The 24,846-nt window shown below is 40.2% G+C and overlaps 1 protein-coding gene across 1 annotated transcript in view; it reads right to left on the bottom strand.

Moving 5' to 3' along the window:
• The window catches only part of TMTC2 (transmembrane O-mannosyltransferase targeting cadherins 2), a 179,676-nt gene that overhangs the window by 69,664 nt on the left and 85,166 nt on the right, over positions 1-24,846 (bottom strand). The window contains exon 3 of the mRNA XM_083400958.1: positions 7,007-7,835. Coding sequence (XP_083257084.1) covers positions 7,007-7,835 — 829 coding nt within the window. The remainder of the gene's footprint in view (positions 1-7,006; positions 7,836-24,846) is intronic.

The following is a 24,846-nucleotide window of genomic DNA, read 5'->3' as shown; positions in this document are numbered from 1 at the left end:
CGTCTGAAGCTCCTCAAAACAAAAAACAGTCTAATATTGTAGATAGTTTTCAAAGTGAATCACATCAGTTGCTTCTGTTCTCTGTCAAAAGTACTTGAAAACCTCTTATCTTCCCTTGAGCACTTGACTGATATTAATAATCATCAACACTTCTGTGATGCACTGAAGAAGTACCTGCACTTCGCAAAGTAATTTTCAATAAATCACCATGGGGAGGTGCCTCAAAAGGCAGGATGTCATTGTGTGAGCCTGAATTCACTGCCTTCAAGTTGCAAGATCTCCTGGGGTGGGGTGAGGGAATCAGTGCAGAGCCGAGTCATCATTTCAAATTTGCATATCACAGTGAACTGTTAATCCCACAGCATATTCAAGTACACATTAGGCATTTGTGTTGCTCTGGCCTTCTGGAATGTACTGTTCAACATTCTGAGTTCTACTACCATCAAGTGTAGGAAACATTTTTTAAAAACCTAATGGAAAGCATCATTATTTCTGGGTGCTCAGGAAACAAAGCCCTTGGAATATCATGCGCCCTGCAAAGCAAAAGGTATAAAATTGTATACACTTTTCTGAAATACACTTTAATTTTATCTGTGTCTGGAATTTTATGTAATATGAGAAATCTGTCAGCATCTCTTAGATTAATTCTGTTACTGCAAGCCAAGATTTTAACTCGCCAAAATAAATGCTCTTATAACTCATTTCTTAATAAATAAATGTTTTCTACAAGCTCAAGTTCCAAAATTAATCTGTTTTATGCATTCATTTTACATACAAGCAAATATCTGCAATTGCTCATGCTAGCTCAAGTCTGACAACCAATATTTCTTATAACGTCCATAAGGTATACTTTTTTGCATTAGCAATGTCATGAATATAGTTTGTTCAATGTCACTGTTCAATTTATTTCAAGAATTTAGGAATCACTACCAATGGGAGTTGGTATACACTAGTCAATTGTTCCACAAGTCTGAAATTCATTTTAGTAATACGAAAATAGATTTTACAAGAACTTTTGACAATGTGGTTATAACAGCTTTCTTCAATCAAATGCAGCTTATATAGTTGACACCAAAATGTATTGCCATGATCCCTATGATTTCTTCCAAGATTCATTGGTTCATATATGATATGCACAAAAGGACAAAAGGACATGAAGGTGTTGGCAAAATGTATTTCAAAATCTGAGAGGCATTTGAGAGCACCCTGGCAAAAGAGACTAGAATGTGTTTATTTAATTGGAACCAATGGCCTGATCCTACAACTTACTACACTAGGAAAAAAGCAATTAGAATATATCATTATAACATCACAGCATAAGCTGTGCACGCGTCTTGCTGTGCAAATGACAGCTGATGTATGTATGCAAATAAAAATGGTTTTCCCAGGAGAAGCAAGTGGAGCCTGGCCAAGTGTTTAGAATTTGCTTTCCTATAGGATGTAAGATATCCGTCTGAAATAAGACAAACAATGAAATTTAGAGGTATGTACAGCCAATACAATCCACAACCCTATATTAATTTATGCCAATTGTCTGAACTTAAGCTCTTAAGATCAACTGCAAACCATTGTTCAAACATTCAAAAGAAAGTTGCAGCCAGATGGGTGGAGTATAAACAATACAATTACTATTACTAATAATTTTACTTAAGGAAGAGTTCACCTTTATTAACCACAGCCACTCTTCTCCTGATCCTTCTAAAAACAAAAACAAAGAAAGCCACTATTAAGCGGCATGGCTCAACTAATTTGGAGTTATTTAAATATAACATTAACCAACCCCCCCAACCCTGAGTATATCAGAAAAGCAAATGGGCAGACATGCAGAGGTGATCTTCCCAATCTTTACTCTGCAGCTTCCCCTCAGTTAATGACTGGCAGATTCCCTGCCAACTTGGGGTCAAACAGACTGGCCTTTGCATATGAGAATTTTAGGCAGCAGCACAACATTCCTTTCAGCTGGTACTCTTGGGTATCCTTTCCTTCCCCAAAAGTGAGCAAAACTGTGTGTTATGCATTTTGGAGTAGCTCATTTTCACTTTGCTCACGAACTACATAAATATGAAATGGCGCTCTACCTGCCCTGTCGATCGGAAGGGCTATATTCCTATTTTATTTCTGTTTCTCAAGTAATCCTGAACCTACCAGTATTCTGCAGAACTTCTTCAATTGTTCTCAGAGCTCACTTTCAAAAAAAAGTCTTCAGTTTATTTAACCTTTTTAATGAGAACTCCTAGAAAATTAAGTTCCAAAAATAACGTCTGTTGATAGCTCGGTCAGTAAAGCATGAGACTCTTAGCCTCAGGTTCAAGGGTTTGAGCCCCATGTTCAGCAAAATATTCCTGCACTGCCTGGACTTGGAGTAGATGTTCCTCATGGTCCCCTACAACCCTACAGTTCTATGATTCTATGAATAATCTCACCCCATATCTGCCAAATCAATCACTGCCAAATCAAATCAATTCTGCAGTTTCCATTTTATTAGGAGGTCCATTTTATAAGATGTGGGCAAAGAACTTTTGGTATGGCAGCACCTGTACTTCGGTACTTCCTCCTGCTGCCGTCTCTCCTGTTTTCTTCAGTGCCTTCTGTTAAGTTGTGGGTGAACATATCAGACGACACAGCGATTCTTCAAACAGCTCTTGTTTATTCACAGGCCAGAACAGAACTGAACTGAAGGGTTCAGCCAGCCTGCTTATATAGAGCTCCACTAGAACGCAACAGTAACCATTTTCTGTAACTATCCAATCACTGAACGTCACTTTCGACCCCTTATTTGCATATGTGGACCTGAGTGAAAACTATCTACAGTATCCCCCTGCTGGCCCAGGGTGAGAACGTCAGTACATAACACCTTCCTTTTTTCTACAAGCCTTTTAAAGAGAAGATTTTTATCCCAGTTCCTATGGGAGGCAAAATTGTTTGTCTATTGGTTTTCATAAGAACACAAGGATAGTCCACCATCCTGCTCTCACAGTGGACAACCAGATGCCTGTGGAAAACCTGCAAGCAGGACCCGAGCCCAAGGGAACTCTGTCCTCTTGTGGTTTCCAGCAACTGGTATCAAAAACATTGCTGCCTCCAACTGGAGAGGCACAGCATCGCTATCATGGCTAGCTGCCACCTTTCATTGTTAAATTGCTTTGGGGGGGTGGGTTTCATGGCAAGCGATTCATAAAATGAGATGAAGTTGAATAAATGAATAATTCTCTAAACCAGCGGTTCTCAACCTGTGGGTCCCCAGATGTTGTTGGACTACAACTCCCATCATCCCTGAGCTCTGGCCTTGCTAGCTAGGGGTGATGGGAGTTGTAGTTCAACAACATCTGAGGACCCACAGGTCGAGAAAGGCTGCTCTAAGCTTTGTTCAGGCATCCCTACATATGAGAATGGGAACACGGTCATTAGCTCCAGCTAGTGCTCCCGAGGGCCGGCCCTCCCCACTTTTCTGGGGCTGAGTTTCTGCAGCAGGTTGGCTGATCTAATCATGCAGGCAACCTTGCACACTCGGAGTTGCCTTGTCTGCTGCACTTCAGCCTGAAAGGACCAAGGGCTACAGGGGTGGGCCATTGGGAAAGCAAAAGAGAGAATGGTGAGAGGGAAAGCATTCCTATCTTATCTATCTTTATCACAAGCTCTCTGTCTCACTTAGGAAAGCAGGCTAGAGGCATGTGTGTCATTTGTACGTTACAAAGAGTAGCTCTTTTAGTCTCACCTTTCTGGTAACCACCAGTAAGCATAAAAAAAATGGCAGCAGAGAAAAAGACTTGTCCTCATGACCACAAAGATAACCTAGTTGTTGGCTAAAGTGGTATGTTTCCTTCATTTCAGATCTTGGCATTCCTACAAAGTTCAGATCTCTCCCTCATGTCCCATTTAAACACCTCCCCTTCAAATAAATAAATATATAAATGCAGGCCCAAATATATTCCTATGTCAAGGAGATAAAGAACTACATATGGTAACTTTTAGAAGACATCTGAAGGCAGCCCTGTATTGAAAAGTTTCTTTTAATGTCTGATATTTTACTATGTTTTATATATGCTGTAAGCTGCCCAGAGGTATGGGCGGGCTATAAATAATAATAAAATTATTATTAATTATTATTATTTAGAATCCTGAAATCCCAGCATTAAAGAAGTGCTACTGAGAATAAGGTTAATTAATATTGGATTGTCTGAATTACACAAAAAATCATATCGTGTTAACTAGGAAAAGTTTATGTCGGTTATCTGATGTTGGAGTTCACTTAGTGAGAATCTTAAGAATTTGGGTTACTCTCTGCACTTAGTATTGCAGGTCTCATCTGCACTATACATTTAAAGCAGCATCATACCACTTTAAACAGTGGTGGAATCCCCCAAAGAATCCTGGGAAATAGGAGTGGTAATACAGAAAAACATCTGGAAGACAGCAGGTTAGGGCCATTTCATTTAAGAGTTATGCTAGCTGTGCATTACTTGTCAACAAATTATTTACTGGCTTGATTTCTCTGTTTAATGAGTGGGGAACAAGCATTGCATTTATCTATGATTACATATATATTCCATCTTTTCTCCAAGAAGTATCAATTGCTAGGCTGGGCAGCTAGTATGGGAAGATATTTTTGTTAAATCTTTTGTTTTGTTTTCTTACAGGAAAAATAAGAGATATCTACCTACCCCTAGGGCCCAGAAAATATAAATCTGATATTACTATCAAAACATAAAGGAAAGGAAATGCCAACCTGTTTACTCTCCCATCTTCTCAAAACTGATTCATTCATCAAGGGTTCTGTCCAGCACATATATGTACATTATGCACGAGCAAGCAAACAGCTTGATGCACAAAATGATGCAAAAACTATGTTTGTTCTCCTTTCTTTTTTGCTTCTGAAGGAATATTTGAAGTAGAAACTTACCAATTTCTCCAGAAACAAAATGCATTCGCATAAGATGCAGGAACAGCGCAGGCATTTCCATGAGAAAAACCTACATTTCTGTATAACAGCCAAAACTGTTCAGAATTGAGTGCTATGTTCACAATAGTCTGAAATCCCTTATAGACATGGAAAACATACTGTTGTGTTGTGTTGCTGTGTCTATATACAACAGCAGGAACTATATTCTTCCATGTACATCATATAAGTTATTGTCTGTTTCCACTGCTATAATAATGGAACCACAGGAAGTAGATATGAAGAAGTGTGACTAGGAATATGAAAGAGCTGAAGAGAACTTTCCCAAGTTTTGGTAGCCACTATGAACATCACTGAATCTGATCTGTCTCATATTTTGCTATGCAACTGTAGTTTCACGAGTGCCAGATAATTTCATGATGCTATCAAATGTGATGAGTAATGTTGCCAGAAAACTAATACAGAGGTCTGAAGTTCTTCTATAGGGGATAAACTTTCTAAACATTATGGGTTGAACCCAAATGTTCCAACAGAAAGCCTCTTCCCATCAAAGGAAGGCAACCTTTGCTTCCCATCCATTTGTTTCTGAAATACTGGACTGTTATTTACAACAGGATAATAACACTGCACCTCAGCACCCATTTTCCCCACCCCTAGTCTGCATTTTTAAGCTGCAATTTATAAAACGTTATTGCTAAATGTAGCTTGCTTCGCTACAAATAGCAATCAGCAGATCCAAGTCCTGCAATATGCTTGAAAATAATACTATTTCTTACATACAAGCCATTTTGAATTTGCTTAAATCTAACCTAAATTTCCCAGGTGCACTGCTGTGTGTGGCCACACACCATGTGAAACAAAGACAGGCTGTTCATATGCAGCTATTAACAGGTTAGATTTTCCTAACATTTCAAATACCTGGGAAATGCAACAGAGAGATGTTTCATCAGGGAAGCTGAGAATAAATCACACTGTTTATGTAACAATACTGATATTTCATTGTAAGTGTCAAAAGGACAGTACCACAAATATTAAATGTCTGTGTTGGCTGTCTTTTTCAAGTTTGGCCATAATCAAAGGAAAACAAGAAAAGGGGGGAAAGTTGATCTCATCCGCAGGTTTTAGACACCCCACTAATTACCAAACTTTTCTTCGCTTGTGGAAATAGATTCAAATATCTGAATCAGAGACAAAGTTAAAACATGTTCATACAGGCAGAGAGTTACATGGGGGTTATGTTCCAAGGAATCATGTGCATCAGTGAAATCGCATATAATCAAAACCCATTGAAAATGCCTGCAAACACCCTGTTCCGCCCCAGTTCTGCCCAACCCTAACCTGCCCTGCCCCACCCACCCTTTTAGTGATGTTTCAGTGATTTCTTTTTGATGTTTCCGGGTCACTTCCAGGCTCAGTGCAATGCATGTATACACGACCGTGCACATATTGAAAGTGCATAAACTGGGGCCTGTCTATATTGCTTATTAAGTAACAATCCATTATAGCATCGTTTGTTAAATATGTGAAATGTTTGCAAAACATTTTTGTGGTTGTTTTTACTGCATGCTAAAATGATTCCTCTTAATATGGAATCAAAACAAATCTATATTCTATATGACTGTACTATTTGTATGGTATACTACTATACACTAGTGCTTCGGTAGGCGAACTAAGGCCTGGGGGCCGGATCCGGCCCAATCGCCTTCTAAATCCAGCCAGCGGAAGATCCAGGAATCAGAGTGTTTTTACATGAGTAGAATGTGTCCTTTTATTTAAAATGTATCTCTGGGTTATTTGTGGGGCTTGCCTGGTGTTTTTACATGAGTAGAATGTGTCCTTTTATTTAAAATGCATCTCTGGGTTATTTGTGGGGCACAGGAATTCATTCATTCCCCCCCCCCAAATATAGTCTGCCCCCCCAAGGTCTGGGGAAAGTGGACCAGCCCCCTGCTGGAAAGGTTTGCTGACCCCTGCGACTTGTGCATTTAAACTGTTCATAAATGCACATGTAGGATCCATATCCTAAGTGTTCAATCCAGAAAGAGAAAACAGAATAATAGACAGTGGATTATTATTTTTAACATAACAAAACAAAATAGAGAACATTACCTTTAGCTGGATTTACTTTTATCCCTGACTTATACAGCATCTCTTCATTCTGCCAGTCCCCATTCCTGACAAAAGTCTTGAGTCCATAGAAAAATATTAATGCAGCTGTGGCAAAAAAAATCAAGTTCTTCAGAAAGCGCTTTTGGGCTTTGATGTAGAGGGCCCTGGTGCCCACAGTGATCAGCAGGCAGAAGCCCATACTAGGTATATACAAGACACGCTCTGCTATCACAAAGCCTACATAGAAAAAAAAGTTTGTGGCCGGAATAAAGGGCACAATTAATAAGGACAGAGACAGAACTACAATATTCTCAGTTGAGGGGAGTTGCGGTCTCTGTGGCAAATGTTTGTTAATGCCGTTTTCTTCTTTAGATACAAAGCTGGGCTTCAACTCCAAGCTTTTATACTCCATTTCTGATAGGCAGTTATGGCCATTGGTGTTCTGCTTGCCATTTGTTACGTTTTTCCCATTGCATTCTCTCTCTTTGCTGGAGCTTTTCAAACCGGTGTAAGCAAGGAGGAGAAGTCCAGAATAAAAGGCCACTGTGTGTAGGTTCCTCCAGTCACTGACTGTTTTGAGAAGAGGCACAGCATCCATGGACCAATCAAAGCTAAGTGTGTCCGGGCACAGCAATAGCCAAAGATTTTTGGTTGGCAGGTAAAAAAAGGTCAAGGTTCGTGTTAGAAAACTCTCCGAGTCAGCTGCTGGGTTGTCAGAGTTGGAAAAGCTGGGAGGTTTGTTCCCCATCCAATAAAAGCGAAGACCTAGTAGCAAAGCTCCCCAGAAGATCAATAAACCAATGCTCAAAAGAAGGGGTAAATTCTTCCGCTGAAAGGGAAAAAAGAACAATAAATAAAATTACATTCATATTTTGGTTTTGGGGATTCTGAAGTTGCTTCTGTGAGCTTTTAAAAACCTTACCTAAAGAAACTATACAGTCCTACAAGCTTTTCCAGTACAATCTATTATGTTTAAATGCTTTTATAGAATTGCTTGTCCATCACTAAGGTTTTGTTGTAAGCCAGAAGCTACACTGTTATAAAAATATAAATACTGTCTTAGCTTGCAAATTTTCCACCTTTTTTGCAGGGTGTGTGTGTGTGTGTGCAATTAGGCCACTTGCATGATTTGATTCTGCATGTGAACATCAGGCATGTGCATGAGATGGTCATGCGATTTCATCACACTTTGCTTAATCTGCTTTTTGCCTTACACAAAGAAGCTACCAGAATTTCAATTGCACTAGCAGCAATCTAAACTCACACTTGTAATAATACAGTTGCAATCAGCATACTGAAAATCTGTCGCTCCTTTCCCATTCATTAACTCTAGTCTCTGCTTTAGCCTGGACATCAAATACACTTTTTTTCAAAGGACAGGTAAAATTGTTTCTCTCCAGAATCCTCCCCATAGTGAACGCTCTCTCTCTCTCTTCCATTTCTTTTTCCCTCCAGGGACGATCTGGAGCTCCATTCAAAATAGCAATTTCAGCTATACTGAGCTGCTATGCGGGGTCCAAAGGTCAAAGACATGAGCAAACTAGCTACAACAAGTGCACTTTAAAGCATGCCTTTAGTTTATTTATGGTAGGAAGTAATAGCTTGACATTTGCTTGAACTGCTCATCATATTCATGCTGTATATCTTGGTCAATTATTTGGTTTCTGCGTGTGGTTTTTCTGGCATCTGAAATTGCAGAAATTGCTTTAGCATCTTCCCCCCCCCCCCAATCATCCTCAGTGCTTCCATATTGCTTAGGTGTTCACTGAGCTTTCCATAGTTTTAGATTGGAAGCCTTCCTAATAATCTCCAGCATGCCAACCATAACACAAGATAATGTTATGAGCCACAAAGTATGCATAAATACACCATGCTTAAGAATTTCTGCTTCTCTCCCAAGATTCTTAAATGATGACTGTGAAAGAGAAAACTTTGACAATCAGCATATTTTAGAATATGCTGCTACAGTGTATCTTGTGGAATCAATACAGAGTACAATTAGCAAAATTAACAAGGAACCACAACTCAAAAGATGTGTTGGTAACCCGCTGCCAGCACTAGCAAAAGTTACACGTTCATCTGCGATTGACCATTTTATGCAGTACTGAAACTAGGAATATCACATTTTCCAGCATGCACGTACTGTAGAACTGTAGCAAAACTAGAGAGAAGCAGTTTTAAGTCCAACGTTGTAAGCGTGAAGGTGGCAGGAAGCATGTGACAAAGTTGCCTTCCCTAACAGCAAGGCATATGTTGCTTGACAAAAGCTCTTCTATAAGTCAGGAAAGTGCAGAAAGTTGTGAGTTTGGGGAGCAGTGGCGGAGAATTCTGAACATACTAAGGAGCTATTGGAACCAATACAAGTAATAATAATAATAATTTTATTATTTATATGCCGCCCATCTGACTGGGCTGCCCTAGCCACTCTGGGAGGCTCCCAACAAAATATTAAAAACGTAATAAAACATAAACCATTAAAAAACTTCCCAATACTGTGCTGCCTTCAGATGTCTTCAAAAAATCATATAGTTATTTATCTGTTTTACATTTGATGGGAGTGCATTCCACAGGGCAGGTGCCACCTCTGAGAAGGCCCTTTGCTTGGTTCCCTGTAACTTCACTTCTTGCAGTGGGGGAACTGCCAGAAGGCCCCCGTAGCTGGGTCTCAGTGTCTGGGCTGGACGATGGGGATGGAGATGCTCCTTCAGCTATACAGGGCTTGGTTCTGAGGGTCCAGATGTATACACAAAAACTGGAAAGCCTGGAACCCCTGGAACTAGACCCCACAAGGTGGAAAGCGCCTTACTTGGTTTTGGGAAGGAGGCAGGAGGGCTCTGGCAGGGTCCTAGAACCCTCTCACCTACTTCCCAAAGTTCTGCAAGCACTTGCCCAGCCTTGGGAAGGAGGCGTAATGGCTCTAGAACCCTGCCGAAATTAATAGGCATTGCCATTCATAATAATAATAATAATAATAATAATAATAATAATAATAATAATAATAATTTATTATTTGTACCCCACCCATCTGGATAGGTTTTCCCAGCCACTCTGGGCTGCTTCCTTCCAACAAAGATTAAGAATACATTAAAATGTCAAACATTAAAAACTCCCCTGAACAGGGCTGCCTTCAGATGTCTTCTAAATGATGTTTATGTGTGCCAAGTCATGTAGTTGATTATGTGGGGCAGGGGTTACTTCCCCCCACCCCCCAATTTTTTTAAATTTAAGTTGGCACCCTTGACTAATGCTTAGGTTGAATCCCTTTATTATATGCTTTTCCCTCATGCTTCACAATATAGGATTGTAGATTTGTGGGACTGTTTCTAGCCACATGGACCAAGGAAGCAAATTTCATCTACTTCTGTCAAAAAGAATGGAAGTCATAGCCTTAAAAAAACAAATTCCAATGGTGATTTCAGAGTGGAGATGGAAGAGAGACACTGGTAGACACTGATCTCAATCAAGACAGCCTTCACATCAAAACAAGCTGCTTTATGAAGTGTCAAACCTAATATTGTGGACAATGCGTATCTCAAACCATTTCCAAACACAACCTACAAACACATCACCACTCTTAGTAGCTCATAACATGGTGCTTTGTAATAAATTTCAGTGAGGGTAGGATAATGATTGGAGTGGAAAAGCCAAAAGAGTTGTTTATCCAGACATTAATTTAGGGAACAGCTCTATAAACAGTACTTTTATTTTCGGTATCTGCAGCCCTTGCTTTTTAGGCTATAAATTTAGAAGAGCCCAGCAGGAGGCAGAGTTCTTTATAATACTTGGCAACAAGGATTTGGATTACTGTACTCCCGAGTCCTAATCCAGCCCATCTGCCATATGCTTTGGCACCCTCATAAATCCTCTAACCCTTCATCAGCTATAATTTTCCTCTGGGAAAGAAAACGAATGTGCACAGGGGTTTTTTTCTTCCAAAGATATGATTAAAAGCACAGCAATCATGTGAGGCATTTCAATCAGTGAATCGTCCTGCACATTCACCAAACCCAACCAATCCATATATTGCATGATGCAATACTTTTGCTCAGATTCCAATTGCACACCTCTACCATAAATACTGCTGAATTAAATTCCGCAGCAGATTATCCCACACTGTAGCCCTTGTCAATGTGAAGTCCTCATTTATCCAGTGACATATGGTGTTTCCAGAAGGCAAGCATTATTTCCCTCTGCCCTTTCCTTATCCTTTTAGGAACAAACATCAAAGAAGCACACTCTGAAGATCTGAAAGCATGGCACGAAGCAAGAAAAGGTTCAACAACACACAAGACTATTCTCACATTACAGAGGTGTATATGCCGGCATTTATAAATAAATATAACCTTCCACACATCTGAAAAGAACATAAATGCCTTCAACCAATATAAATTAGGCTGCATTACACAAATGTTCAGAATTTTTTGTTTGCACAGACTATATAAGGTAAGCCACTTCCTGAAGAGCTGGGTCACTTGGACTTTATTAAAGTGGTTCAGAGTACCCACAGTGGTTTTTTATAGTTATAAAGCTCTCAGCAACCTCAGCTTCATGCATCTAAAGGTGACTGCATACAAAATCCACTTGACATCTGGTGGTGGAGAGAGCCATAGACATCAAGGATCATTCTCCATTTGTTATCCATACTAAAGAGGTATTCGAAAATGTATTCTTCAGCAACGTGTCAACATTTTTATCATATAAATTCTAAGGGGTCTTCATATATTACTACTGTGTACACAAAAAAAGTATAAATCAAAAGGGTGTTGAAGATACCCTAGATATTTGTTTTTCTTTTTAGATTTATAACTGCACCCTAACAATGCTTAGGGCTGAGAAGCAATCTGCAGGTGCCAATAAAATGATACAAAATTAAACTTAAAATATTTAAAAAGCCATCAGATCACAGTTTTAGTAACACGCCTATACATTTCCAGCATAAATAGAGCAGCTGGAGAAAGAGGAGAGGACAGGGGGGAGGGGACTGTGAGTGCACAAGGGTGTTTCCCATCCTTTGGACCCCCTGGGAAACTCAACAACTTGCTGTACCTGGAACGATGTGTGGAGAGTACAACTGAATAGGACACAGCTATGGGCATTCTGAGGAAGAGCCATCCACCTTGTGCCTGCCCATAAAAAGCAAGTCTAGATAGCTCAGTCAGTAAAGCATAAGACACTTAATCTCAGGGTCATGGGTTTGAGCCCCTCATTGGGCAAAAAGATTTCAGCATTGCAGGGGGTTAGACTAGATGACCATCATGGTCCCTTCCAAATCTAAAATGCTATGGTTCTAGTGAGAGACTAGGGTGATGTCTGCTGAACTCTTCTTTTTGTGGATGAGCTGAGTTTGTTTGGAGGCTGAGAGTGGGGGGTAGTCCAAAAGAGAATGAACTGATATTGATTTACATATGTATAATAGTAACTTTGTATTAACGTAACATTTTTATATGTTACTGTGTATTTTTGTAATGTTTTGTTTAAGTTGTCTGTTGTTGCTTCTATTTTGTACAGTGCTTAGAATTTATTAAAAAAATAATCAAGAAAAACAGGGTCTCTGGAAGATACCACGCGCTCACAATAAGTTCAAACAAAAGCATTATATATCTACGTGCCCTGGGCAAACAGCGTAGGCAAACAGAAACACATTGCAAGCTGTGCTTCCAAAAAAGTAGAAATAATGAGTCTCCAAACCAAAATGCAGCTAGTTTTTAGGAACGGTGAGAGATGTTATTACATGGTCTGCTTTTTGAAGGCACTAGGATATCAGCACAGCTATATTTTGTTTGATGGATATGTTGCTTTGTTCAGTAGGTTTTTAAACGTGCTAAACCACCTGGTGCCTTTCAGATGTGCTCCAGCGGTTCTCAACCTTGGGTCTCCAGATGTTTTTGGCCTACAACTCCCTTGATCCCTAGCTCACAGGACCAGTGGTCAGGGATGATGGGAGTTGTAGGCCAAAAACATCTGGGGACCCAAGGTTGAGAAAGGCTACAAGCTTCCATAATTCCTTACCATTTGCCATGCTGGCTGGGGCTTAAGGGAATTTGAATCCAATAACTTCTGGAGGGCACAAGATTGGGAGAAGGCTATGTTAAGCATCCGATGGTATGTAACAGCAGATGTTGTATGCTGGGGTCATACTGCAGACTTTTGGGTGGACTACGGCAGCAGTAGATTCTTGTCTGCCATTTTCTGTAGTATAGAAAACGTACAAATGAGGCAGAAATGTTCAAATGTTGCTAAAAGAGTTAAGCAGTTACAAAATGTGCTCAAATGATTATGCCAAGTCTTTCATTTGTTTGCAGTATTATTAATACCTAATAGTGCCTTGCTAAAGCAAACCCAAAGCCAAGAAGCATGTTTTATTTCAAACAGAAGAAGAAAAAATAAGTAGTACATTAAAACTGCAGGAGGGAACACACTTTGCAAGCGAATTAACTAAATGGATTTTATGAGCAAAATGTCATTTAATCCCAAATTAAGCCTCTGGAAGGTCTAAGCAGCTTTAACAATCCAGCAGTGGAAAACCATCCAATACTGAATTCTATTTGTAGTATAAATAGCAAGCTGGCTCTGGGATTGACAGAAAAAGCTATCCAGATGTAACTGGAATCCAATCAGCTGAAGTACCTGCCAGTCATCAACTGAGTCAGCATTATCTATATTTCCTCTTTTTATGTGCTGCTGCCTATAGATTTATCCCCTTTTATGTTTGAATTGAGGAGATGAGGAAGAGGGAAGGAATGACATGATAAACTGTTTCATACGGCTGGCCTACACATTACTTTCATCGCATAGAGGAAGCTGCAAATAGTTTCCACATGATAGATTTTGATGGCAACATAGTATGTTATAGTGCTCTCCCTTTTCTTCTGCCTGGTATGGAGATTGGCTGCTTCCAGCCTCTAGGAACCATACAGACCAAAACTTAGGCTCCATGGTGCCTAGTCAGCAATGGGATCTAGGTTAGGAAGCATGTTGATCCTGGTAGCTCACTTGTGCATGGTTTTCAGCCCACATTGCTTTTTCTCTCATCTAGAGTGTACTTCTTGCAACTATTTGCACTATTCATATTAACTAGGGACACACCAGGGATTTATTACAAGCCAATAATATATATTTTTAACTCTGGCTCAAGTTTGGACTTTGGCTGCAAACAGATGTAAATTTACCTAGGAGTAAGCACCACGGAACACACTGAGTTACTTTCAAGTACATGCACATGGGACTGCACTTTTACTATAGAAAGGTACCCTGAACATGCTGTTAACTCTCTTTTTATTTAATGCCCATCTCGTGCAAACCAGCAAATTTAATTCCAAAAAGTTATTGTGGCACTGCCCCATTCATTTGCCTATGATGCAACTGTGGGATGCTTGATTTCCTATAGGAAGAGAGAGAGAGAGAGAGAGAGAGAGAGAGAGAGAGAGAGAGCTGATTGGAACTACAGTCTGCTTTGGTTACCTGCAGTATTCAAGTTTTGTCTAGTAAACTTTTCCCATGAAAAATAAATGTTTTAAAAAACCATTGGGAACAATAACAATTTGTCTGATGGCCTTTCTTTTTTTTTTTTGTTTCTTTCTCACTGGCTGTATTGGATCCCTGTTTTGTCTGTGTTTGGCTTCCCAGCAACAAAGGTGCATGAACAATGTATTAGCAGTATATTAGAGACTGCAGTTTGCTACTCGAAGAGTTCCATGCATTTATAGATGTGTGAGTTCATTTCCTTCCTTAAACATCTCTTCCACCTTTGTAGTTTCTGAATTCTTGGCGTGGCACAGTTTGTGAAAGCGCATTGCTACAGATGCTGATCAACCCGCATCTTAGCGTATGATGCCTTGTCATAGCTCCTTTCTTTGAGGCTTATCATTCGTCTCAGTCTCGTAAAACAGTGTTATCCTCAACGCGCTCTTTTTAAAATTGCTGCTTCTAGGATTAACTTTTACTGGCTTATTTTTTTTTTTACATTAATATTATCGGCAGCCTGAAGCCCCCATGACTGCAGCTTCACGGAATCGTAAATTTCACATTGTTGGTGAACACTTCTACTCCCCTGAGACAATCTAGGGTAAGGATAAGGCAATTTATATTACACATCAAGAAATGTGAGAATTCTCCGTGGAAAAGGCTTTTCCTCAACCACTGACAGAACCCTGAGCTAAACAATGCATGGTGGTTGCAGCTAAAGGATAAGCCAATAGCAGACTGCAGCTTTTTAGAATAGCCAGTCTTACCTCCCTAGCTCAAAATGCACATATACACAAAACAAGCTTCAAAGACATCTAAGTTTCCATGTTGATGCCAAATTCCCAGGGAGCCTCAGCTACTGAGATTTCACCTTCCTTTTTGAGGCACAAAACTTGTACGATAAGTTCCAGAGAGTGGGTTTCCCAGATGAAATGTTACTTCTCCCAAGTGGGAGCAATGATGTGCCCACCCCAAGTGTAAGAAAAAGCAAGGGTTAGCCTTATAAATCATGTAAACTACATGTGTTGGGCTCACCCTCCCTCCCTCTCTCTCTCTCTCTCTCTGACTCTCCTGCTTTGGAGTTTGGCTTTTTCATTAACTTTCTATGTATTCTACTAAGAGGAAATTGGAAAGGAGCACTATTAGAAGAAGAATGAAAGGAACAGATTAAAATTATGTGCAGCAAGTACCATTTTCTTGCTATGGGTAATGTGTATCTGACAATCCATTTATCAGCAAGCTCCATATTAAAAGGTGCAAAACCTTCAAGCAACAGTAAATTACCGCAAATGTTATACAATAATTTGATGGGCTGGACATGGGGTAGGAAGAGTCCTCCCAAAGCTGAAGATTTGTTAAATGCATGTTGTTTTAAGACTTAAGAAATTACAAAATGACATAAAATTATTTTGATATACTTCTGAATCTCTTATATAGGTCAAAACATTTTAACATTCTTAATATAGCCGTTAGATCCTCAGCATACAAAGCTATCACAAACTTAACAATTGATAAATGGTAGCCTCAATCAAATGAAAGGAAGGGGTGGTGGGACAGAGATCCTTGTGGAGAGAATAGAACAGGAAATGCTTATTCCATTTCATGGTATTGTAGCTGACATGGTGACTTCTTTGTTCAACTAATGTCAGGAAATCAAATACTTAGCAGTCTTTTGCCTTCTAAAGGCAAGCTAATTCTAAAGTAAACTTCTAGAATGTTAAGCACCTAAAGAGTTCAATTGTTGATTTTGCACTGGAGGCTGTAGGAACCCCTAACCTATTATGCCATTACGCAAAAAGCTATTTGAATGCCAGCTTTTGGAGTAATCTTGTTTAGCTTTAAAGTAAGAGATTTAGCCATTCCCGCCAGGGAGCAGACTATGGCTGAACCAGCTTTAGCTGTGAAGCAATTTGGTCTTTGTGGCTGAAAGCATTCTTTTTTCCTTCTGTTTGAAAAACAGCATATTCTTCAAACAAAGTTCAGTTTCACTGGATTGTTGTTGTTTTTTTAAGTAATAATTCCTATGTATTTTGTCAAAAGGAAACTTTTTAAAAAACGTAGATATACAGATGAAACACAGGAAAAACAAAAGTAACTGGATTTCATTTTTGGAGAGGGGAGAGTTGGAATCAATCTTCATGAGTTCTCTTTAGCAGGCTTGCTGAAGTGCAAATGTGTTTCCAGCACCAATGAATTAAACTGCAACATTCTTTTTTACTCTGTGTGGTTCTGGTGCAACAAGCCAGCCATTATGAAATACATTCCTGTCTCATTAATGAGCTAAGCTTGGGAACCCAGCATTTTGGAAACATAAAGAGACAATTTATAATGAGACTTCAACTCAGTGGGAAGGCTGAGGACGGCAGCCTCCTCTCAAAGTTATCATAATAGAAACTCCTTAATGAGTGAAAGACCTTCTTGAAGAGACTAAAAGCACCCTAAATATGAAGAGGATATATTATGTTACATGTATGCCCACCTTGCTGAGTTTAAGCTGAAGTAAAGGCCCTTTTGTGTCTTAGAAAAGCAGGCTGGTGCCAGATTTACATATATCAGAAGAAACAGGGCAAAGTTTACTGAACAGAATACCTCAAGCTCACACCTTCAAAGCGTTAAGGGACCTGCAGTGCTCCAAGGCAAAATGGAGGCTGGCAACTGACAGCAATGGGGCAGAGTCTAGATCATGGGTAGGCAAACTAAGGCCCGGGGGCCAGATCCAGCCCAATCGCCTTCTAAATCCGGCCCACGGACGATCTGGGAATCTGTGTTTTTACATGAGTAGAATGTGTCCTTTTATATAAAATGCATCTCTAGGTTGTTTGTGGGGCCTGCCTGGTGTTTTTACATGAGTAGAATGTGTGCTTTTATTTAAAACACATCTCTGGGTTATTTGTGGGGCATAGGAATTCATTCATTTTTTTTCCAAAATATAGTCCGGCCCCCCCACAAGGTCTGAGGGACAGTGGACCAGCCCACTACAGAAAAAGTTTGCTGATCCCTGGTCTAGATCAATCAATATTTTCAATGGGCAGAAAAAAATGGAAGCCAGCATTGTTGATCCCACTTCTAACCTTCAGGCTTACAGAAGCCTGCTTATAAAATATGTTGTCACTCACACCTTCAATTGCTTGTCAGGATTGTAAATGACATGGGACTGCAAAGCCTCTGTTATGTGCTTGAGAGGCTGCCTCCCAAGAAGATCATGATGAGTGGGTGGGGAGACCACCCTAGTCCCATCATTTGGTCAGAGTAGGAGCAACAGCACAGAGCTTCCTTCTCCCCTCCCTGCTGGAAGGGGAGGTTGGTTTGCTCCTTGCTTCCTCCCAAATCCTTCTCTTATTGTGCGATGTCTTTTAGACTGTGTATTTTATTGATTGCTGTAAGCTACTGGGAAGGGATTTTTTTTGATGAACAGTGGGGTAAACATTATTTTAAATACAATAGTTCAGCAAGAGATCTCCAGGGCACTTCTGTTCAGAATCCTCCATTTCAGGATCAATTCATATTGGTCCTTATGAGGATAAATGTCAAGGAATCTAATCTTAACTGAGGATAACCAGTGCCCAAGGCACTTTTCAGGATATTTGCGAATGTGTGATTCAGCTCTGCTCCAGGAGCTGTTTAAGTCCTGCAGATCTGGAACACCCAACTGTCTGCCTACCTGGCTTCACCTTTACTAGATCTTGCCAAAGTAAGATGAATGGCAATCTCTGGCTTCAGTTGCCACTGCCTGCAGCTTGAGTCTTTATTTTGGCAAACCTTACACCGTGAATTTTAACCCACCAAGATGACACATCATTACAGTAATGCAATTATACTCCCAGATTTATATATATATATATATATATATATATATATATACACACACATACACACACACACATACATATATATATGCGAATTGAAATGTTGTATAAATACCTTTGTCACTTTTTCAGTTGTCTGCTATGTAAATGCCTCCCCACAAAGACAAGCAATGCTAGTGCCTCTGCCGCTTTGATGAAGGCCAAATATATTTAAGGATTGCATAATACTAATTATGGGGCAGTAGCTTGCATGTATCTGGCACCAGGCTCAATTCCATGCCTCTCCACTTGAAAGGATCAGGTAGCAGGTGACAAGAAAAGTTTCTGTCCCAGATTCTGCCAGATTGCTGCCAGTTAGATCAAGCTAGATCAAGTGTGGAGAACCTTTGGCCCTCCAGATCTTGCTGAACTACAGCTTCCACATTCTCATCAGTACTGTACAGGTAGTACCCATTAGCAAAGTGCAACTGTTGCAAAAATCAACGTTTGAGGCTGAAGGAAATTTCCATGCGGCAGTGAGAAAACAAAAGGTGTTTATTGTTAGCAATAAAGGCTCAGTGCGATTACTTTGCAAAGGCTGAGCAACCCCCCAGGGGAGGGGCTCATATGCATCACAACCATATGACTTGCACATGCATGAAGACATACAAGGATCCTGTTATGGAAACAGAGGCCTCAAATGAATTTTGCATGATTGATCAATTAAATGAATTTATATACCACCCTATACCCGGAGGTCTCAGTATGAGAGGCAGTATAAGAGATGCTGTGAAAATGCCCTGCATAGCTAGTCCCCCAGTGCAGATACATGAATGTTTACACAAAATTTGTCCCAAGCGTTTGCACTCTCTAAATTCCTAAAGGCAGCAAAGAGAAATAAACATTCAAAAGTGAGAAATGTATGTTACAGCTATCTCATTTCCAGTAGCAAAAACACACCCTCATTTTTATTTTAGTGAAACCATGCTACTTACTGTTGAAAAGCTGTTGCAGCAGAATTTCCAAAAAGAGAGAAAAGGGTAGTGCCTTACAGAAATGTTGAAATATACTTTCATGTAATTAAGCTTATGCCTTTAGATGTATTCATATCAGAGGCAAAATTTTTGAACACAAATGTCAACCCATGAAGTTAACAACAGGAAGTTATGCTTTGTAAGAACCCTGAATCAGGACAGGTTTCAGCAGAATGAGCTAGTTGAAGTCCTGAAGCGTACTAGTTTCAGCACATATGGTGATGGTAGCAGTGCTGGGGACGTATAGATGCCTTTCCCATCTTAAAAGCAAAGCTAATTAGTGCAGTGGGGAGAAAGGTTATGTCCCAGCCTTATCACTGATGTGCTAGGTTTCTACCTGAGTTTGCATTTCAAAAGTAAAACGCGAAGGAGCTTTCAAAAATGACGTTCTCTCTCATCTGCGATCTGAAGTGGCACCCTTCATTCTACCACCTGTATTTAGATGTGCAGCTTCAGACTAAGTTTGTATAGAGGGATGGGCCAAAAGCTTTTAATCTTGGTTGTGAAGATCAGTGCCATCTTGGCTTTGAGAATTTGACACACATCCCATTCCTTAATTTAAAATTCACACCAACACCACCCATTTTTTTAAAAAAAAAACTGATCAAAATACCATTTTCATTATGCACAAGTTAGTTTTGAGTCTTCCAGTTCTCTGGGTGCCTGCACTGTAAACTCACTACCTCATACCAATGTAATGTCCTAATTTAGGATACTTCAGGAATAGATCGAAATATGTCGGCTCTAAAGGAAAGAAAAGGCTGAAAAGATGGCTGCTAGGTTGCCAGCAGTCAGCCTGAGGGCAGATAAGTAGCTCTACAGTTCATTAAAAATGCCAGTATCCTTCATTCTTTCACTCAGGAGGGGTTCCCAGAAAAATAAAATGCAGAGACAACATTCTAAACACTGGCATCTATATTTCCCTAGAAAAACAATAATTTTATAGTACATATTTACTTTGGACTGGTTGTTCTTTTGCAGATATCTAAAGCACTTACTAAAAAAACATTCAAGATCCAATAAAGCAGGGGGAATTGAGAGAAAACATAGGAAGGAAAAGATACTAACCCCAGTTTAAGCAGACAATCAAAATCCCACATCGCCACCACTCAGAATGGCCTGGCCAATGACACTAATGACCTGAGATGTGTTTGGTTCAAGAAAGTGAACTCTAAGGGACAGACAGCACTATGTTGTGCTGCCTCGTGTTCCCAAGGGGGGACTAAGGTACAGCAAGAGTGTAATTGGCCAACTAAATGGAAAGCAGCACCCTGAGTAGTTTGGTGCATTGACTTTTATGACAAAGAAGTCTTGTACGTATACACAAACATGGGACTGAGTTGGAAAGCTTGCATAGGAAGCAAAAGGTTGTAAGAGCAAGCTGAGAAGCAGAGGGGAGAAGAGAAGATCGTTTCCAATACTGTGATGCTAAAAATCAGTTAGCAGCCAAGCTGCTAGGAAGGTCATGGCATCTGACCTAGAAGAGGGCCCTCCTTATGTTTTCATTTTGAAACTACAGAATGCACCTATTTTTAAAATGCCTGCATGAGATCATATTGACACAAAAACATCTCTACCTCTCAAAACATGTGCTTTGGCTCCCTTCCAAGAGAATTTTCTCATGCTATCCTACCCATGGGACATAGATGGGGTCACCCATGTACTCTTCCACGGGTGGACCAGAGCAGAAATTTCCCAGGAGACACTTTTCTGAGAAATATTCCAAGATTTTTCTTTTTCTCACCCCACTTAAAAAAAAAAAAGTTTCATAGATTTTCCCCCCATATATCCGCTCCCTGTTTGCGGCAAAAATCATTTCCCCCGCCCCAAATGCCTTGGAATGACTCCAGGCCATTGTGGATGCTGCAAAATGGCAGCCAAACTGCCAATACAATTCCTACTGCTGTCATTTACAGTGGCAGCAGCCACAACAGTGTACAGTGGTACCTCGGGTAAAGTACTTAATTCGTTCCGGAGGTCCGTACTGAACCTGAAACTGTTCTTAACCAGAAGCACCACTTTAGCTAATGGGGCCTCCTGCTGCCGCCATGCCGCTGGAGCACGATTTCTGTTCTCATCCTGAAGCAAAGTTCCTAACCTGAAGCACTATTTCTGGGTTAGCAGAGTCTGTAACCTGAAGCGTATGTAACCTGAAGCATATGTAACCTGAGGTACCACTGTACTACCAACACTGCTAATGGTAAGCCCTACCCTAAGAAATAACTACATTATGCTGCTCTGCTCATTTGTTAAACTTCCCACCTATGGGAAGAGCTCAAGAGTCATATGAAGTTAAGGCATATTCTCAGAAAAGGACTGAGTGGGTAAGTCTAATGTTGGATTATGTTGAGTGAGTAAGTCTGATATTTTCATGGCAGCTAGCATATCCAAACATATATTGCATTTCCCCCAAGAGATTGTTTACAGATAAAGAACCAACCATTATTCTTGGAAAGTAAAAAGTAGCCACAGTGGCTCACAGGAAAAAAATTCCAAATTACCTATACCATTATTAGACCAACCGAAATGACATAAAACTATGTGCAAACTTTCAAGCTCCCTCGACCTTTCCCCCAGGCTAAATGGTTAAAGAAAAATTCAGTAAAGAAGAGAGAGAAAGGGCTATATTGCTCAAGTCATGTCTATTTGGCAATAATCTTACGACAGAGTGTTGGAGAAACTAGTAAACTCTCAAAGAAGGCCCTTTCGGAAAACAAAACAGTTGTTACTCAGCTCTGCTTCCATGAGTTCTGCATCACTGAGCCTGATGAAGAGTTCTGTGGAACCTGGAATTTCTATTTTCTGACATTTTGGTAGGCCTGATAAAGATATTGCCCCAATAAAAGGTAAACTCAGAAAGGTGTCTGCGGACAAACGCCGGCTCCCTCGGCCTGAAAGCGAGATGAGAGCCACAGCCCCATAGTCGCCTTTGACTAGACTTAACCGTCCAGGGGTCCTTTACCTTACCTTTACCTTTTTTATTGCCCTAATGTGTATTTTGAAGCATTATCCAGCAGCCCAGATGAAGCAGAAAGAACACTATGGATGTTGTAAAATATTGGCATCTAGAAGCACACAGTTTCAGTAATGATTTATGGCGCTGGGTGGAAAGCAGGGCAGTGGGGAAACACACCTTGACAGGCAAAGTTCTGTCTGTGCCCCAGGATATCCTAATGATATTCTCTGGGATTTTTGCTTTGCTTCATTTATAGTGAATTTGCTATGTATGAACCACTGCTTCTTCTATTGCTATAACTTAGAAACATTCTCTTCCCTTCCCAAGGCCATAATATAACAGGAAATTGTTTGTTTTGATTCAACAACCTGGTTTAATAAATCCTGCAACATACTGAAGACAATATTACATAGCTTCAAAACCTACATGAGGGACAAAGAGAACTCAATAATGAGCGAGACTCTCCAAATTTAGAACTTATCCATGTAAACAAAAAAATGTGAACAGTGCACAAGTACTTCTACTGTAAAATTGCACTGCATGTCAACATTAAACAGCAGCAATACAAACAAAAATAGCTACTACCAAGAATTTCAAGAGGGAAAATTCTCAAAACCATATTTGAGTGTGACTGAAGACCACTGTGTCCCCATGGTATAATCTTACATGGCTTCCCAAAGCTGGGATTTCTTCTTTTCTTTCTTTCTTTCTTTTTTTTTTGTGGGAAGGTGTTCCCACAGATAAGGAGCCACAGAGGGGGAGTCACAATGGAAAAGGCCCTCCCTCCAGTTGCTACAAAGTTGACCTCAGCAGACCAGACAGGCTTCATCTGAAAACCTCAACATACAGGCAGGAGTATATTGGGGGAAAGTACATACAGGATCCAAATTTTGAAAATTTCATAAACAGATATAAGTATGTTAAGATTGAGCTCGATAGCAAATTGACAGCCTGTTCTTTCAGAAGAGATATCATATGCACATGATAGGTCACTCCTGTCAGAGCCCCTAACCACTGCATTGTGCACTGAAAGAACTGTTACTGTGATGTGCTCTACCTGGTAGCTCCACACAGGGCACCTTACAATAATCAAATATTCAGTTTACCTATGCATGGAACAGCCTATGCCTGTCCAGAAATGGCCTTACCTGGAACACTAGTCAAAGATGGGGAAAGCTTTGAACCTTTGGTGATGAAGGCTGTGTTCTTTTTTCTTCAGAAGGTATGCAGACCTGACCAGATCAGGCAGCTATCCTAACTCCTGGAAACAGAAACCATCCATCCACAGCCCCTCCATCTTATTGGGCTTCAGTTTCTAATTTCAGCTTGTTGGCTCTCATCCCAGTCCAACACTCATTGAAGCACCAATTCAGAACATGCAGAGCCATACTCAGTTCAACTGTAACAGAGGAACAGAGCTGGGTATCATCTGCATACTGATGACACTCTGCCCCAAATCCATTCCCTAATGGCCATTCCCTATCACTTCATATAGATGTTAAACAATAGTGGGGGAAAGAAGATGGAGCCTTGCGGCACCTTCACAGCATAACTTCCAGGGGGTCAAAATGCAGTTACCCAATGATACTCTCAGATACAAGTCTCATAGGCAGGAGCGGACCTCCTGCCTCTTGTTCCAAACCTGCAGAGACAGTCCAGCATGATACAATGGTTGATGGTATCAAAAGCCATGGAGAGAACCAAGTAAAGCAAGAAGGGTCACATTCCCTCTGGCCCACCCCATACAAAAGGTCATCCAACTTGTATAATCTTCCTTTCGCCAATCAACGCAAAGCCACTATATACTCCCTTTCAGAATGCATTTTCTGATATGCTGTTCCAATTTCCCATCCTACCAGGTGGCTTGGTTCAAATTATTTCTTTAAAAATCTATAAATGCATTGCGATCAGCAAGTTTCCTGTAAGCATTAAAGGAGATAAGCCAGGATTCTAGGGGTGAGATGATAGATAGGTAGGTAGGTAGATAGCATAAAGTTACAAAAAAGGGGAGAGTCAGAAGTTACTTGAAATAAGAAAGAGAGAGGCACACAAAATTACTACCTAGGAACCATCTATATGCTAATTAGCAATAGTGTTAGAGTCTTGAATATCCAAGTATAATAAATGTAAATTGTGGTATATTTAGATTTTCAGCTTGCACAGGTGGCAGCACATTCTTCTCAAAATAAAAGTGGGCATCTTAAACCATAGCACTTAATAGTAGGTCTGCGCTTAATTAAAATGTACACAAACATCTGTGTTTCTCTATTTAGAGGACAGACATAGGAGACCCACAAGGGGAAAGGGTAATTAACAGGTGGTGTGGGCTTCCAACTGACACCTGACTGAAGTTATAGCACTGACCAGCTGCCTCTCATACAGCACAGGTGGCTACTCATGGTAATTACTTCCACTATCTAGTGAAGTGTGCAACAATGACATTCCTGTATATGCGCACCAAGAATATCCTTATCTCTTGCGAATGAAGCTGGGAGATTTCCAAGATTCCCAGGATTCCAGGCAATAATTGGTGTCCTGCCCTTGAAAATTCTCAGGAAAGCATTTCTAATTTTCACACTGAAAAAGACTAGTTTTGGGGAA

The sequence above is a fragment of the Podarcis tiliguerta genome, assembly GCF_965153285.1.
Source record: "Podarcis tiliguerta genome assembly, chromosome: 10".
Classification (NCBI taxonomy): domain Eukaryota; kingdom Metazoa; phylum Chordata; class Lepidosauria; order Squamata; family Lacertidae; genus Podarcis; species Podarcis tiliguerta.
Note: the sequence above shows the minus strand (reverse complement) of the source record. Positions and strands in the feature narration are given on the sequence as shown.